At 44.1% G+C, this 16,554-nt stretch overlaps 1 protein-coding gene across 1 annotated transcript; it reads left to right on the top strand.

Annotated features, from left to right (window-relative positions):
* Positions 1-3,404: 3,404 nt before the first annotated feature.
* On the top strand, positions 3,405-15,438 carry NBPF10 (NBPF member 10). The gene is made up of 8 exons (XM_073809844.1): positions 3,405-3,457; positions 3,667-3,879; positions 5,958-6,060; positions 8,129-8,364; positions 9,305-9,356; positions 10,228-10,391; positions 12,857-12,973; positions 14,551-15,438. The coding sequence occupies exons 2-8, from the start codon at positions 3,702-3,704 to the stop codon at positions 14,559-14,561; spliced, it is 861 nt and encodes a 286-aa protein (XP_073665945.1). The 5' UTR covers positions 3,405-3,457; positions 3,667-3,701; the 3' UTR covers positions 14,562-15,438.
* The last annotated feature ends 1,116 nt before the right edge of the window (positions 15,439-16,554 follow it).

Here is a 16,554-nt window from a genome sequence, read left to right as displayed (position 1 = left end):
ATGCTGTCAACTGAAGAAACTGTGGAGAACCCAGCCGTGATTTTGGAATAAAAGATATTCAAGAGTTCGTCTAAACAGTAGCTTGGCAGCCTTGGGGGCCAGGTTGTGATCCTGGAGGGATTAGTGCTTGGCCTGAGGTGAAACAACCGCTGCTCCAGGTTGTATATTCCATGGGAAGTCGGTTCTGGGGTGTTTCTGTAGTGTAGAACATTTGGAACTAATCTCCTTGGCATATTCACCTACACCTCTGGCTGATCTAGACAAAGCATCCTCAGGTCACTGTTTAACCCTGATTTGCAAGCTGGCCCTTGGGCTGGTCACCAGTATCTTCTCAACGTGCTGTAGGGATGAAGGAAGTGAACCTCCAGGAAGGAGAGTAGCCCTGGGGTGGGACATATCCATCCAAAAGTGGCTGAGATGTTAGAGGCTATGGCCTCAGGGGTGCACAGAAGGGCAAGGCTTGAATGTACTAATCTATTTATTGCTGACAGGAAGCTTGAGGAAGGTACTGGGCTTTCCAGGTGAGTGGTGTTCAGAGTCTAGATGTATCAGGAGCCTGTGGCTTCCAAGCACACCAGGAGCCTGTGCTCAGCACCCAGCCCTCAACAGTGTCATTGGCTCCAGAGAGCCATACACACGTGAGAGAAGAGAAGAGGCTGAACAAAGCCCTGGCAGTTGTGTCCCCGAATTTCGACAGATGCAGTAACCTGAAAGAAGACAAGGGTGGTCAGAGGCAGTGGGAATCCGTCTGAATCTGTACAGCACGCATTCTAAATGCATTTTTAAAGTTGTCAGTGAATGTATGTAGGTAGCAGTAATTATGAAGCTGTAGGACTGAGGAATTTGTTTCTTTGCCTGTGGCTCCCCCAACCTTCAAAGCCAGCAAAGCCTCACTGAATCCCTCACAAGCTTGGACTCTCTCCAACTCCCTAGTTCTGACCTCTTGACCCAGATTTAAAGGGTTCCTGTGATTAGATCAGTCCACCTGGATAATCTCCCCATTTTAAGGTCAACTGTATTACCTCTGCAAAGTGCCTTTTGCCATGTAATGTAATATAATTCTGCAAATAATAGCCATAAAGAAGCTGGAGTGGCTACACTAACACCAGACAAAAGAGATAGGAGACTTTACAACAATAAAATGTCACCAGAGATAAAGAGGGATATTTTATAACAATAAAAGGATTAATCCATCAGGATGATGTAATAGATTTAAACACAGTGCATCTAACAGCATCCCAGAATACATGAAGAAGATACTGACAGAATCAAAGGGAGAAACAGACAATTCAACAATAATTATTGGAGACTTCAATACCACACTTTCAGCAGTGGATAGAACAACCAGGCAGAAGAGCAGAAGGAGACAGAAGATTTAAATAATATGACCTAACAGACACCTATAGACACTCCACCCAACAAGAGCAGAATAGAATTTCTCTCAAGTGCACTGAGAACATTCTCCAGGAGACTAGACACTAAGACATAAAATAAGCTAAAATACATTTAAAGGGATGGAAGTCATATACAATTTCGACATCTCACACACCAACACTACAGGCTAGAAGCAGGGTGGCGAGCGGGTTGGGTAGTCTGTCCTCTTTCCTTCACTTTGTCATGAATGTTCAGTAGAACTTATGGAGGTGGCCGTGGTCCCACATGCGTAGGCCATCAGCCTGGAAAAGCTAGGCAGCTGACGAGAAGAGAGAGATATTTCAGGGGAGTTGCCCTAGTCTCAGGCTCACAAAACCAGGGACGCATTGATACCTAGGAAGTAAGCAGAGGTCAGGAGATCACTTTCTGTCCTGCCTGTCTGTGCCCCTCTTTAAAACCTCAGCTTCTGTGTCACTAGATCCCACTGCTCAGGAGTGCTGTGGTCACCACCAACAACCATAGACCCATGATCTTGATGTTTACTGTGCTCTGGCTGAGAATACAACCACAGGTCAATAGCTTTGGGTCAACACAAGCTATCAGTCAGAGTTCTATGAAAACTGCTCTGGGCATAAGGAACAGCGGTCATTTCCAAGTCATTCCAAATTAGGTGGCCACTGCGTGTTTCAAAGAAACATAAAAAAAGTATTTCAGTGACTTTGACAAGTTGGAAAGAAACCCTGTGGCGCTAGGACGACATTTACAAGTGACAAGCACGACATCTTATATACAGATTAAAACACAAAGCAACCTACAGGAGAAGAAGAGGGGGGGACTGGAGGCAGGGAGGTCAAACCTGATTTCAAGTTTAATGAGAAGCCTACATGCTTCCCTAGTGAGTGAAAAGAAGCCACCATAACATTGGTCTCCAGCAAGAAGATAAATAAGACACAAGCTGGCTGGTAATCCTTATAAATTAATTATGCACACATGGAGCACAGTATTATACTCAGGATTTTTTTCCCACAATATTAAAATGGTGTGGAGAAAACTAGCGATTCAAAGAAGAACACCAACACTAACTAAAAGTTTTCAATTTTTCTTTTTCTTTTTTTGAAATTTTAAAATTTGTTTAAGGGTTGATAGGTAGTATTCATTTATAATTTAAACTTTTTCATATTTATTTTATCCCTTTTCTCTTTTTAAAGTTTCTTTTTCTCTCCTTTTTCTTTGATTAAATTTTCCAGAAAGTTGCCAATTTTACTGTATTTCATTATTTTTTTCTCAAAAGAACCAGATTTTAAAGTGTATTTCATTCTACTGCTTTTCTCTTTACTGACACCTTACTTCTTTTTATTAGAGCTTTCAGATATAATTTACATATACCAAAAAGTCACCATTTTACAGTATGTAGTTAAGTGATTTTTAGTATATTCACAACATTTTGCAACCATTCGATTCATCATTTAAAAATTTTTTGCTTTATTATTTTCTTTTCTCTGCTTTCTTTGAAGTTGCACATTTTTGTTCCTTTCCTTGATAGTTAGGCTAATACTTCATTTTTATTCCTTTAAAAATAATAATATAATTTTGACTGTGTATTTACCCCCTTAATATAACTAAAAGTTTTCAATTTTTCTGTAAGAAAAGTGTCTTCATGACAGTCCTTAAGACAATGAAAGAATTTGGGAAAATCTCGATTCCTTGGTGTTTTCTATGCTTGCAAGAATAAACAGTACAAAATTGTATTAAACTTTAGAAGGAGACAGGCCTGTGGTTTCAGTACAAGGTACTGAGAGTAGCTGCTGAGCGGGTGTCCGCATCAGGGGTGACCTTCAGAACAGACCCGGTGTCCTTGAGTCTCAGTGTGGCCTAGGCAACTAGAAGACAGGGGCTCCCAAGGTTCCATGACAGCGCCACCTTCCATTTCTGTTACTGTGACGCCGCACGGTTACCTGCACACTGGGTCCTCCCTCGGGCACTCTTGTCAGAGCCTGACCTCTGAGCTTTGGCATCTTGTGCCTTATTTTTGTGGTTAAGGATTCTCAGTTGTGGAATGCTGACGAAGTCTGGCCTGAACTAAGTAATGAATTACATTTGCATTCTTTGCACCTGTTTAAATACATTTTTTCACTTAATGAAATCTTATTGAGGTATAATTTACATACTATAAAACTCACCCAATATAATTGTATGCTTCAGTGATTTTAGTAATTTACCAGGCAGTGCGGCCATCACCAGAATCCATCACTTGTTTTTAATTTATTATTTGTTTGGGTTTCTTCTCCCCAGGTTTTGGCTCTACTTCTTCCACCATAAGCTTCAGCATGGCAGTATCTCTCACCACTTTCTCTGGTCAGAGAAGTGAAATGAGCATCCTGGAAACTAACCAGTACTTGTGCTCCCAGCTGGAAAAAAGCAAACAGGACTTTCAAGACCTCACAGAGAAATTCCTCATGTCCCAAGCTACTGCCTACTCCCTGGCCAAACAGCTGCAGAAATACAGTAAGTCCTATGGGTTCACAGTCACCAAAGTGATAAATGATTGTCCATCTTCCCTCTAAGCACCTAAACACCCTCCAGACTTTCTTTTCTCTTCATCATCAAATCAAATAAAATAAATCTCATCCTTACTATACTCCTAGAATGGTGGAAGTGGGTAGTTTACCCTCTTTTTTGCAGAGGATGGAAACAGTGAGGCACAAAGGAGTAAAGTTTGCAGTGGGAGTGTATGGAGGAATAGAGGCTGAGATCTCGGTTCAGGCGCTAAACTTTCTTTTCTCTGCCAGGAATACGTGTCAGATCCTTGTTGGCTTAAACATGTCAGGATTTAATTCAAACTTTTATGAGCACCCATTTGCAAAGCACAGTTCTAGCTGCACTCAGGGAGAAAGAAGTGATAGGAGACCCCACCTACCTTAAAGGAGTTTAAAGCTCTCTGTTCCCAAGTGAACCACAGATATCTGGAGATGAGAACATCAATAACAGAGAGTGGAGGGATGGAGCTGTAGTGACTGAGGAACAGGGGAGCGAGGGCACGAGAGGGACAGGGATATAAGGGGAGGATTCTTACTGACCCTGAAATTGAGTTTGCTTTCAAATTTCTACCATTATTTTTCAATAAACCAATGGGGGATAAAATTTGCTATCCAACTTACTGACATGGGCTGAAAAGTAGAAATTAAAGCCTACTTGTCAACGAAGTGAAAAGACAAGCTTTGGAGTGTGGGAATGTTAGGTTTTTTTTTGTTGTTGTTGCTTTTTCGGTACGCAGGCCTCTTACTGTTGTGGCCTCTCCCGTTGCGGAGCACAGTCTCCGGACGCGCAGGCTCAGCGGCCATGCCTCACGGGCCTAGCCACTCTGAGGCTTGTGGGATCTTCCCGGACTGGGCTCGAACCCGTGTCCCCTGCATCGGCAGGCGGACTCTCAACCACTGCACCACCAGGGAAGCCTTGAATGTTCGGTTTTTTAGTATCAGTTATTATAATAATAACGCAGCTTTTTTTGAAACTGCAGAAGAACGATATCGTCCAACATCTTCTTGTAAAGGTAACACAGTGCAGTGATTAAGAGCATGTACCCTGGCGCCAGACTTCCTGGATTTAAACCCAAGTTGTTTATCTTCTCTCTGCCTCAATTTCCACATCTGTAATGGTAATAGGACTAGTGTCTACCTCCTCAGGTAGTGGTGATGATTACAGGATGATAATTCTCTAAAATCTACTAGAACAAGGCCTCGGCAAACACTGTGTATTAGTTCTGCCTCCAGACTAACACACAGCACCGTTAGCTTTTGAGCATGTGTCTTTCAGACTTTTTCCCTTCATACACATTTTTACACAGTTTGTCTCCAGATAAACTTTAAAATCTTTGAGGGACTTCCCTGGTGGTGCAGTGGTTAAGAACGGGGTTGAGCCCTGGTCCGGGAAGATCCCACATGCTACGGAGCAACTAAGCCCGTGTGTCACAACTACTGAGCCCGCTGGCCTAGAGCCCATGCTCCGCAATGAGAGAAGCCACCGCAATGAGAAGCCCGCGCAATGAAGCGTAGCCCCCGCTCACTACAACTAGAGAAACCCCGCACACAGTGACGAAGACCCAACACAGCCAAAAATAAATGAATAAATACAATTTTTTAAAAATCTTTGAAATATTGGGGGATTACGGAAACTCTCAGTATGGGACAACTGTCAGCCCTACAGTCCTTGGAGCCTTCCCCAAAACACGGGAAATTCCTACTCCATGCCCCAGGTTAATATTCTACTTAAGAGGCTGCAAGGCTTGGTAAAGCTTTGGAGTCAGAACTCAGGGTATGTGAATTCTGACTTTGCTTCATTCCAGTTGAATCATCTTGAGAAAGTTATTATACCTGCCTGTGAGCTTCTCTTTCCTCAGCTCTAACATGGGGAAGAATCAAATGCCAAGTAGTTGGGAGGCTGAGGAATCAGATGTGGAAATCCCTCCGTAGAGCCTGCTACCGAGGTTACATCAGTCCCAGGGATGGACCCTCCCTCCTCCCTTGAAGGCAGTGACCCAGCAGCCTGTCCAGCTTTCCCCTGAGGCAGCGTCTCTGTTTCCCCAGAGTGTGAAGAGTACAAAGACCTCATTGAATCTGTGCTGGAGGAGGAAGTGCTGTTTGAGGAGGGGGAGCTGGCAGAGAAGATGAGACCGGCTGCAAGGCTTGGGTAAGGAGGAAGCTGTGTGGGAAAGTGTGTGAAGTGAGGAAGCCCAGGCTGATAGAATAAAGAGCAAATCTGTGCAAGGAGAAGGGCAGAAATGTACACGGCAGGCCCAGAACTAGACAAAGACAGCCTGCGGGGCTGTGGGAACTGGATGGTGGACTAGTTAGGCCTCTGGATTCTCCCTCAAATACTGTATGAATCAAATGGAGACACATGCCTGGGTTGGAATACTAGCAATGTGGCTTCTAGCTGTGTGACCTTGGGCAAATGTACTTAACTTTCCAGCATCTCAGTTACCTCAGCTACCTCATCTGTAAAATGGAAATATGAACAGTGTCTACCTCAAAGAGTTATGAAGATTAAATGCATGATTACCAGTGGTTAGAACCCTCTCTCACACATGTGAAGCTCTCAACAAATATTTGCTGTAATTATTATACTTGTTCTTACTTTTTATAAGTGTGGTGATTGTCATCTTTTTTTAATATTAGATTTGGTATTTTTTAAAGTAATTAATTAATTTATTTATTTTTGCGGTACGCGAGCGTCTCACTGTTGTGGCCTCTCCCGTTGTGGAGCACAGGCTCCGGACGCGCAGGCTCAGCGGCCGTGGCTCACGGGGCCAGCCGCTCCGCGGCATGTGGGATCTTCCGGGACCGGGGCACGAACCCGCGTCCCCTGTATCGGCAGGCGGGCTCCCAACCACTGCGCCACCAGGGAAGCCCTAGATTTGGTTTTTATTAGTTATGTAGTCCCGACTTAAGGAATCTATGCTGGCAAAGGAGTCCTGACCCCTGAGAGGGGCTTCTTGATGTTGGCTGCCCCAGGTTATGCAGCCTCAGGGCTGGGCCTCTGTAAGACTAGGCCCCTGGGGTGGTGGCAGCCTGGGGACTGCGAGGACCTCTGCTCTTGACAGGCCCGGGGCTTGGCCATGGCTGGCAAGGAGACACTCCTAATTTCCAGTTTTCCGAAGTACCTTTCATGATAATAATGTTTCTCCTCCCCAACTTTGATATTTTTTTTCTAAGTATCAGACAATGTGGAGTGTTAACTGGGAGGGGCATTGAGTAGATAGATAATTGAGCAGCTGTTGCCTACAAAATGAATTATTAATTTGCAAGGACCAGCATTGCCCATCCTTAGAGAGTTTCAAACATAGGGTAGATTGTGGCATTTAAGACGTCTTTTAACCTTGGTTAAAATGAAATCTGAGAAGCTCAATTGTGTAAGACCCACTAAAGCAGAGATATTTGATTGAAGGAGGCCTAGGTCTGGAGCCCTGTTTCTCCCTGGTCTCTGCCTTTACCTCCTCTGACACTTTATAGGAACTCTAAGGAATAGAGTTTGAAAGACAATCTGTAGAAGATCACTTAGTGGTGAGGAGATTCAGGCATCAGATGGGGTAGATGACAATGTCTAGTCTAGCATTAGGATTATGTGGTTCTAAGTATTAACTGATTGCCTACTTGGGTGTATACACGCTACTGTGTACTGTTAAGTTGGGTAATACGGCCCTGTCTCCAGCCTCACAGAGCTCACATTCTAGATTGGAATCTATGAGAAACATTTGTGCAATAATTAGAAAACTGTGAAATCCCACATAGAGTAATGCAATTGTTACTCAGAATTTTAATTGTTACTCTTAAGTGCCTCCTTACTAATTACAGCTTATCTTCTTGTCATTCAAAGGAATGCTCTTCATCTTGACCCTCTCACTGATTTTTCTTTTCATCCTTTCAATTAGTATCAGATGTACCTGTCCAATACTTCTGTACCTGACTTCCGCCCACACACACTTTCTGCATAATGCTTGATGTTGCATATGACATTGAAATGGATGTGGACTGAAGTGAGTAACTGAAAGGGCTTCTTTTTAAAGCAAAATTAATAAAAAAGAAAGAGACAAACCCAATGTTATTTTACTCATTCCCTCTGTCACAGGCAAGGCACACAACCTGTGCAAGAATTCAACATGGGGAATTTCTTACGAGTAATCTAAGAGATATCTCTGCTGAAATTCCCATAACTTATCATTCATGACTTTCTCTTTTACTTTTCTTTCCCACTCTAGGAGATATGATCCCCTAATTCAGGCTCAGGCCCGAGAACTGACCCACTTACGACAGAAGCTACAGGAAGGGAAAGGTGTCTGTTATTTTTTCATGCAGCATGCAAAGGACACAGTCAAGTCTTTTGAGAGTCTCCTCAGGAGCACTGACATTACCTACTACCAGAGACAGAGATTCTGTGAGCTACTGGCCCAAGGAATCCAGCTAGCAGAGAGACTTGCCAGCAAACTTACCACTGGTAAGTTGGCTTACAGGTGTCTGAGGACCCTTAGCTCCTCCCAAGGCCCTAGCCTCACATAAGACTCCGTGCCTCCACGACTCTAAGTGTGACTTTTTAGCCAGATGCCCTGCTGTTTTGTGCCAGTCTCAGCCAAAGGATAGTGACGCTGCCAGCTAGATAAAGCTGGGGGTCCTCCCCTGGGCCCGAGGCAAGCCCCCACAGACATTTCCCGTTTTGGAGCCAATGTTATGGCTGGACCAACCCTTGTGGTTCTTATTATGATTGCAAGATACACCTCAGCAACAACCGTCAGGGAACTTTGAGGAATATGAGGTGTATTACTCACACTTCCTGGAGGGTACACGGCTCCCCCAGGGCCGCCCAGTGAGGTCAGGGGTAGAGAGGGAGACAGCACAGGCCTGTGGTTCTGTGCATGCAGAGGTCCCCTGGTCCAGTCAGTTGCTTAGAAACGGTGGTTTCTCCTAAAGTATTTACTCCTCAGTGGCTGCTGCAGGGTCTGTGTGAGAGGAATAATGGGACTCACAACCATGGTGCATCAACCAAGTTTGTGGGGGAAATGAATGTTACAGCTGAAGAAGTACAGAATACAGCCGGGCAAGTGTCCTGTGTGCTGGGGAACAGGACGCATCATGGGGACGATTCACCACACCAGCAACAGTCTTCACTGTTGCTCAGGAAAGCCTGCCAGGCTACTCCTCTAAAGACACGACCTGAGCCCTCCTGGAATAATTCTTTCAGAGCGTTATGAACAAACATGTAGGTATAAAAAAATAAATAAAATTCTAAATAAATAAATAAAGTAAAACCCCCTCCCAAAAAACAAAAAAAAACAAACATGTAGTGCATTATGGCTCTGTCAGATAGGCCCTTGTATTTGTAAGGCATGAAATCGGACCTGCTCAATTTCCTACTAGCTGTCTCTATTTTTGGTTCACAGGAAATCATCATGATAGGAAGGATGAAGACGGACAGGAGCCACTGGCACTCAGGTAACTCTGAATGATGAAAGGGCTGATAATGGAATGGTGAAATCTAGAGAGGATTCCAGAAGCAAGAGACCCAGAGGCCAAAGGTCCCAGATCCAGGAGAAACCAGAAACTGCTGATTGTACCTATTTCATTCGTTCATCGTACAATGATACGTCCTATTAATCCATGTTTTCTGTTCTCTTTGCAGTTCTTGTATTAGTTACCATTTCTTAGTAATTCCTCAAGCTAAGTTAACTAGAGTCATTCTGACCTAAAGGTAAACCAGCCAGAGATCCCTGGTTTCTATTTTCTAAAAACCTGCATGGTTAAAAGCTAAAGTGAGATGCCTATCTGGTTTCTGCACAGCTTCCTGAGATATGTTGGCAGATGTTTCATAGCCAGAAATATCTTGAAAAATAAAGTCAATCATATCAAACATTTAGAGAGAGAGAGAGAGAGAGGTCTAAAAGCTGCAAGAGCCCTAGGAGGTTACATTGCCTCAGCAGCCATTATTCAATGGACTCCTTCATATACTATTACATAAAATTTGTCCACAGCATTTTAAAGCCAATATTACAGGTCTCTGTGTGTTCGATGTGTCAGAGTGTATTTTAGAGGAGTCGTTGAGTCTACTTCCTCATCCGCGTTATGAGGTCCGTACACTGAACACTTGCTGCTCTCTCTCCTACCCCAACTCCAGGCACACTATAACCCCAGTCAGAATTGGATTGTTATGCTTTCTCTCTCTGAGAGGACGGCCCCTTTGGTTTCTGGTGCCTCTTCCATGAGCTTCAGATCAGGACCAGCTGTGAGGCTGTGGTTCCAGGTTGCCTTAGTTTAATCTCCTGTCTCGCCTGCCCTCCACCCTCCCTCCTCTCCATTCCCCACCCAGGCTCAGCAGGGGGCTCCAGGAGGAAGAAGTGAATGAAGTCCTGGAGGACTCACTGGATGAAAGGTATCTGACTCATTCCAGTCTCCACGACTCCCACCAGCCTCCCAGCAGCAATGCCTTTGTGTGTGATGTGCAGGAGGCGACCTCTGCTGTGGATGTAGCCAGTGAGTACTCCCAATTAAAGAGAATAACCCCCAACAGCCAGAAGACTGAATAGTAAAGCTCCGGTAGCTTTTACATGCTCACCACCTCTGTCTACGCTGATTGAGATCATCTCTGCAGGCAGTCCCTAAAAACTAACCTTGAAAAAGTGATTAGGCTGAACACAGTTCTGGGTCCAAGTTTTAAGTACAAAAACTTGCTCACTCCTTGGTGAGTCTGGTCATTTGCATTGTGCCTGGTCCACTCCTCACCTCCGTCCCTCTGTCCCCCACTGGCAATATGCAAGCTGAGGAACCCCAGGCAAACCAGAGTGCAGAGAGTGAAGGGATCATGGCAAACTCTCTGCCACCCTTCAACACATGCACGGAATCTGTCTAATAAACTTCCTTCTTTAAGATGAAGCATCTGAGCTTTTCTGAATTGTTCTTGCTATTTATAGTTCCGGAACGGTGTCCCTTAGGCTTTTCTAGCTGTCCAAGAATATTGGCAGTCTTGCCCATATTTGGGACCCACTTATCATGGTTCCTGAGTTCAAGCACCAGTGTCCATCTCCCCTCGGGTGGCTCGTCTCCCCATAAGGTTCCATCTTAGTACTAGAATATCGGTGGTGTCCCTAAGGCCAAGGCTCTGATCTTGGCAACACTTGGGTAAATGGCCAGGGTTCCCATTCTTTGTGCAACACAAGATTTGGTGGGGTTATTTTTGTTTGTTTGTGGGTTTAGTCTCAGTGCAGTATTCTAATCTAAACCAACAGCTAGCATATCTACTAGAGAAATGGCTGAATCTAGCAGCAATGCCACTAGCATGCCGCTTTCCAAAAAAACCAACCCAAACTAGCCAGTGAAGCTCCTCCATGAGTAAGAGCCCCTGGGTTAACAGACTCATTGACGTGTGTGTGCACACTAAGACCTCAACTTTCATCTCCTTTCCCCCACTTGAATGACTTTCCTTTGGGGACAAAAGTTTGGATTGTTAGAGGACAATACGTTTTATATTCTCTTCTAGGCATGAAACTATCTTAATTTGCTCACTGTTAACTGAGTTTTTCATAGCGATATAAACCACATCAGGTTTTGTCTTTTTGCCAGAGATGGGTATAAGTACGTGTCTTTTGTTACTCAGTCCATTCCCTTACAAAGGTATCTTCACTCCTGCTTCCCATTTCACCCTGTGGTGCAGAGGGAGGTCTTTGCCATCTCTTAAAGATGTTCAGTCATAAATCAGATGGGAGAGGTATTTAGGAGAGAGGAATACCTTCCTAGTACCCACAAAGTCATACTGAAGAGGGGGCCACTCCTTTCCCAGGGCTAGACAAGCCCTACTCAGAGGCCTTCAGTGTTTTCCCACCTTGTGTCAACCTCCCTTAGACTTCCCAGATCCTTGTGTAGGAGGTGGCTGTATGGAGTGAGCTTGGCCCTGGGCCACGCTTTGTTTGAAAGCCTAAGGGCTCTTAAAGGAAGCTACCTGGCGCTCCCTGATGAGAAGGTGAATTGGCAGAAGAATGGTGAAAGGCAGGGATCTTGCTGAGAGGCCCCAGCCACCCCATTCCACCTTCTACATCATTCCATGTTCTGGGGGAATGGCTGCAGTAGATGAGATCCAGAACCTGTGCCAGCACCTGAAGGAAATCCTTTTCTTCAATGCCAGCCTTCCAGAAAAGCTGGAACATCATCTCAGCATTCCTGACCAAAGAAATGGTAGGGGAGGCCCAAGTTTGCCTCCTTCTGGCCATGTGTATCTCTCTAAGGACCAGTCTCCCGTGCAGGGCTTCACAGACTTCAAGAGCTTTGATATACCTTACTTCACTTACTTCTTATAAATGGCCCAGCTAGGCAGGTGGGGCAGGTACTATTATTCTTACTTGATAGGTGAGTAAGTAGGCTCTGATAGATTTGCCCCAAGGCTGAGCTATGCCTCCATCCTAGAGCTGTCTGACCTCCAAAGCCATTCTTGTGACTCCTGTGCTGTATACTTTCTGCTCCTCTCCTCTTGTGTGATCGTCATTCAGCAGAACTCAGGTTTCTGAGCTCTTTTTCAAGCAGAGTGAGGGTCTCCACGGCTGCCATCCTCACCCCCTCCCTTTTGTCGTGGTTACTCTTCATGGTCCCCAAGGTGGTTCTTGTTCCCACATCCTCCTCTTAGATTGCATTCACACAGAGGCCATCATTCCACAGTCTTGTGCTGGGACAGTGACCTGGCCCCTTCCCACACCAAAGCAGCAGCTATTTAATGGGAAAAGGTTTCTTTCTAATTGCAGCCGCTAGGTGTGATAATATGTATGAATGTTTTGGCATTTGTTAAGGGCCATGTGAAAGTTAAGCTTCTGCCCCATCACGCTGAAGTCCCAACCCTTGAGTGCCGGTTTTGTTCTGAGCCGAGACAGAAGCACAGGACAAGGAACTGCAGAAAGCATCCTCTTAAGCAAATGTGTGTAACTTGTCTAAACTGTGATTATTTCCTGGAACAGGATGCACTTCTCACTTCTACAGGCAGATCTTGGAGTCCACTGCCCAGCTGTACAATGAAAACAGACATCAGGAAAGAAAATCAGAGCCTTCTGGCTCACCTGAGTCATATTCCAGAGGTAAGTGGTCAAAACACACAGGGTGAGACCACTCTCAGATCTCTCTTTTCTCTTGCCACATCTGGGTATCGAAACAAAAGATGATGATGGGGAGACCAAAACTATTTCACAACCGAGAATTCTCATAGTTTTTTCAACCTAGAAAGGTGCTCCCTCTACAGGTCCCCAAGACTCCAGGCTCCAGGAATGAGTAGCTCTGGGAAATCCACCACTTAGTTACAAAATTCACCCTATTATTGAAGCCTGGCTTCCAGTCCCAGGTTTCTCAATTTACAGGTCATGTGGCTTTAGTTACTACTTAACCTCTTGACCTACTGTTTCCTCATGGGCAAAGGAACTGTACTTGAATGGTATATAGGTTCTGGTACCAATTCCAATGTGGTAAGGGAGATTTCCCCTTCCACAGGTTAAGGGTTAAGCATTCAGGCCTTCAGGACTGCCTCACACCCCCATACCCTGTCCATTTCTGAGGGCAGTTGAAAGCCCATGTTGTTACCTGTACTTCTGACTGACTGGCTAGAAATCAGAGGATATCACCACCCCCTCCTCAGGTTCGATTAATTTCCTAGAATTGTTTCTCACAGAACTCAGAGAAACATTTTACTTACTATCAATAGATTACCGGTTTATTATGAAAGGATATAACTCAGGAACAGCAAATGGAAGAGATGCATAGGGCAAGGCAGCGGGGAAGGGTGTGGAGCTTCCACGCCCTCTCTGAGCAAGCCACTCTCCCAGCACCTCCATGTGTTCACCAACCCGGAAGCTCTCACAGCACTAAAAACCCTCCCAGGAGGTCAGGAGCTGGGACTGGAAGTTCCAACCCTCTAATCACAAGGTGGACCTTCCTGGCAACAAGCCCCCCACATTCCTTGCTTTCCAAAGGTTACCTCATTAACATAACACAATAACCTTTATCCCTCCATCACTTAGGAAATTCCAAGGGTTTTAGGAGCTCTATGCCAGAAACAGAGATGAAGACCAAATATACATTTCTTATTATAAATCACATCACACAGGTCGTGTCTGAGAGCCTCCTGGTTTCACATTCCAGGGCTGTTCCCTTGGCACCACCCTCCTATTTAAAAGGAATCGGACATGGATTTAGGAGCCAGATTTCCATTCAAAATATCCTCTCTTTCCTGTTTCTGAATGTGCATGCTTGAAGCTAGGCACATCTCTCCTGAGAGGTGTGAAAGGCCTTCATTTTTCTCCACAAGAGTAGAATGGAGAGTAAACTGATACTGAGGAGGTGGTAGGGATCTAGCTAAAAGCTGCTTAAAGCTAAAAGCTGCTTAAAGGTGCAGCAGCTTTGAGCAGGGCTATCAGTATTTTGAGCTGGTGGGGGCCTAAGTTCCACACCACAGTGCAGACAGTATCTTTCAGAGGACTTTCCCTCTAACCTGCTAGCACAACTTTCTCTTTCCAGACTGTAGGCTTACCACCATAGCTTATCCACTCAACTGCATGCAGGTGGCACGTGGCCTCTTTCCTCTCTTAGCTCTCAATCAAACCTCAGTTTGGTATCAGCAGAACCTGATAGAAAATTCTGTTTTTGTTTCCGTTTTCTGTTTCAGGTAACAACTAATGCTGGAACTATGAGACGTTCTGTCTTATTTCAACAAAGCATAGTCACAAACGTTTCCCCAATTGATGAGAAAAACAACAAAACAAGCAAAAGTCCAAATCTGAAAGGAAGAGCAAGATTTCACAGCCACTCCAGACTTTTACTCCAAATGGATAGTTTGATTACAGAAATCACAGCCCTTCAGCCTGCAAATGTGATAACTGCCTAAGGGACACCAATACCTAGATTCTCAGATAATCTTGAGAAGCCCTAATCCTTTTTCCTTCCCACCCCCATCCTGTGGATAACTGGAGTCAGCAGCAGCTGGAAGAAAATGGCAAGGATTTGGGTGAAGAATAAGCCAGAATAGTGTCGCTGCAGACCATTCATCAGCTCTTCAGCACATGTCCTTTTTCCTTGAAGGTTGGGGGATAAAGATCCTAGAATAGAGTTTATTTTATATACATTCTGTTGGCTCTCATCTTTTTGTGCAAATCAAAATTATAAAGCATTCTTTCTTCAGCTTAAAGCAGGAAACTCAAACTTTAAAGTGCCCACTGCATTTATACCCCAGAGTGATAGAAACCATGTCTGAGTGCATCATTTCATTCCAAAATTAAATATTATTGTACACCTGCTATTGCAAAGAAAATATTCATTGTGTCTCTCTCACCCTCTGGGAACCAAGATACTCAGACAAAAAGTTCTGCCCCCACAGTTGGGCATCTGTAAGCAGAGCCGCGGTCTCGTACATATCCACCTAACGGGGGACCCAAGGACACAGTGATAGAATCTCTGCCAGAGAAGGATCCTGAGAGCTTACTGTTCACTGTTGTATTTCTGATACACTCCAGCAAAAGTCCCATCCTAAAGGTCTCTGTTTAGGGCCCACAGAGAGAGAAATAACATACCTAGATGGAACTGGTAGCTTTCAAATATCTCCACTCTCATTTGGATTTTTTTTCTAAAAATAAATTCCTTGTACCCTCTGTCTGTCTTTTGCTATCAAATATAACATCAGGACATCTCATTCAGAAGCTTTGAAACATATAAAGTAGCCTCCAACTTACCAGACTTCTGGGTTAGAAAGCTGATTCATGTAAGGAGGACAAATCCTGGGTGGCAGGAAGGGATCCTTTAGGTGGGTTTGTACAGCACACTTCTGACTTACATTTTTTTGTATGAGTGGGTGGCATTGAGCACTGTCACACCCTTCTGCAAGGGAGAGAGACATTGAGAGCCAATTTTTAGTCCAGGACTCAGCTCTTCACAGCCTCCTGTGTTTTATAATCATTTTCCCCCACAATTATTTACTTTGAAAAATTTCAAACCTACAGAAAATTTGAAAGACCCATACAATGAACACCTCTATTCTGCTCATCTAAATACAACAATTAACATTCATTTGCTCCTTTTCTCTGTCTGCACTCACCCACCCACCCATTCATGTTGCTTTAATAAATGCAGACAAAATGCCCACTTCTAAATACTTCAGCATGTATTTCCTGGTGTTAAAGGCATCATTCTATGTAACCAAGATACAATTCAATTACCAAATCATAGGACATTAATACTAATTCAATACTATTATCTAATATATGCTCCAGGTATAAATTTTACAATTGTTTTAAAAATGTCATATGCATGTGCCTGTATGTAGATACAGATGCATTTAATATATGCATCTATATTATACATATATATGAGCAAGAGATTAAGAATTAAGTGTGTGTGTTGTGGTACTGGTATCGTCCCCTGTTCTAATTAAAGTTTCTAAATTACACTTTGGTCCTTATTACCTGGAACTCTCTCCTGATGTCTTTGTTTATGTTGTTTCTGATGGCATTGAATTTCTGAAGAGGACAGGCTAATTATCTTGTTCAGTGTCCTACATTCTGATCAAACTAAACATTTTTGGAAAGATCAGCACGTAGTATTTGTGCTTCCTGCTGCATCCTGTCAGGAAGCAAGTGGTCGAAGAACAAAGCAACAAAATAGTGTGAATACTTTTCGT

Source organism: Tursiops truncatus, chromosome 1, assembly GCF_011762595.2.
Source record: "Tursiops truncatus isolate mTurTru1 chromosome 1, mTurTru1.mat.Y, whole genome shotgun sequence".
In the NCBI taxonomy this organism is placed as follows: Eukaryota; Metazoa; Chordata; class Mammalia; order Artiodactyla; family Delphinidae; genus Tursiops; species Tursiops truncatus.
Note: the sequence above shows the minus strand (reverse complement) of the source record. Positions and strands in the feature narration are given on the sequence as shown.

What these genes read in the sequence shown, in the direction of transcription:
- NBPF10 (XM_073809844.1), top strand. Translation starts at nt 3,702, where the DNA reads ATGGCAGTATCTCTCACCACTTTCTCTGGTCAGAGAAGTGAAATGAGC. An exon ending in TGCCAGCAAACTTACCACTG is followed by an intron (nt 8,365 to 9,304) that starts GTAAGTTGGCTT and finishes TTTGGTTCACAG; the next exon opens with GAAATCATCATGATAGGAAG. An exon ending in CTCTGCTGTGGATGTAGCCA is followed by an intron (nt 10,392 to 12,856) that starts GTGAGTACTCCC and finishes TTCCTGGAACAG; the next exon opens with GATGCACTTCTCACTTCTAC.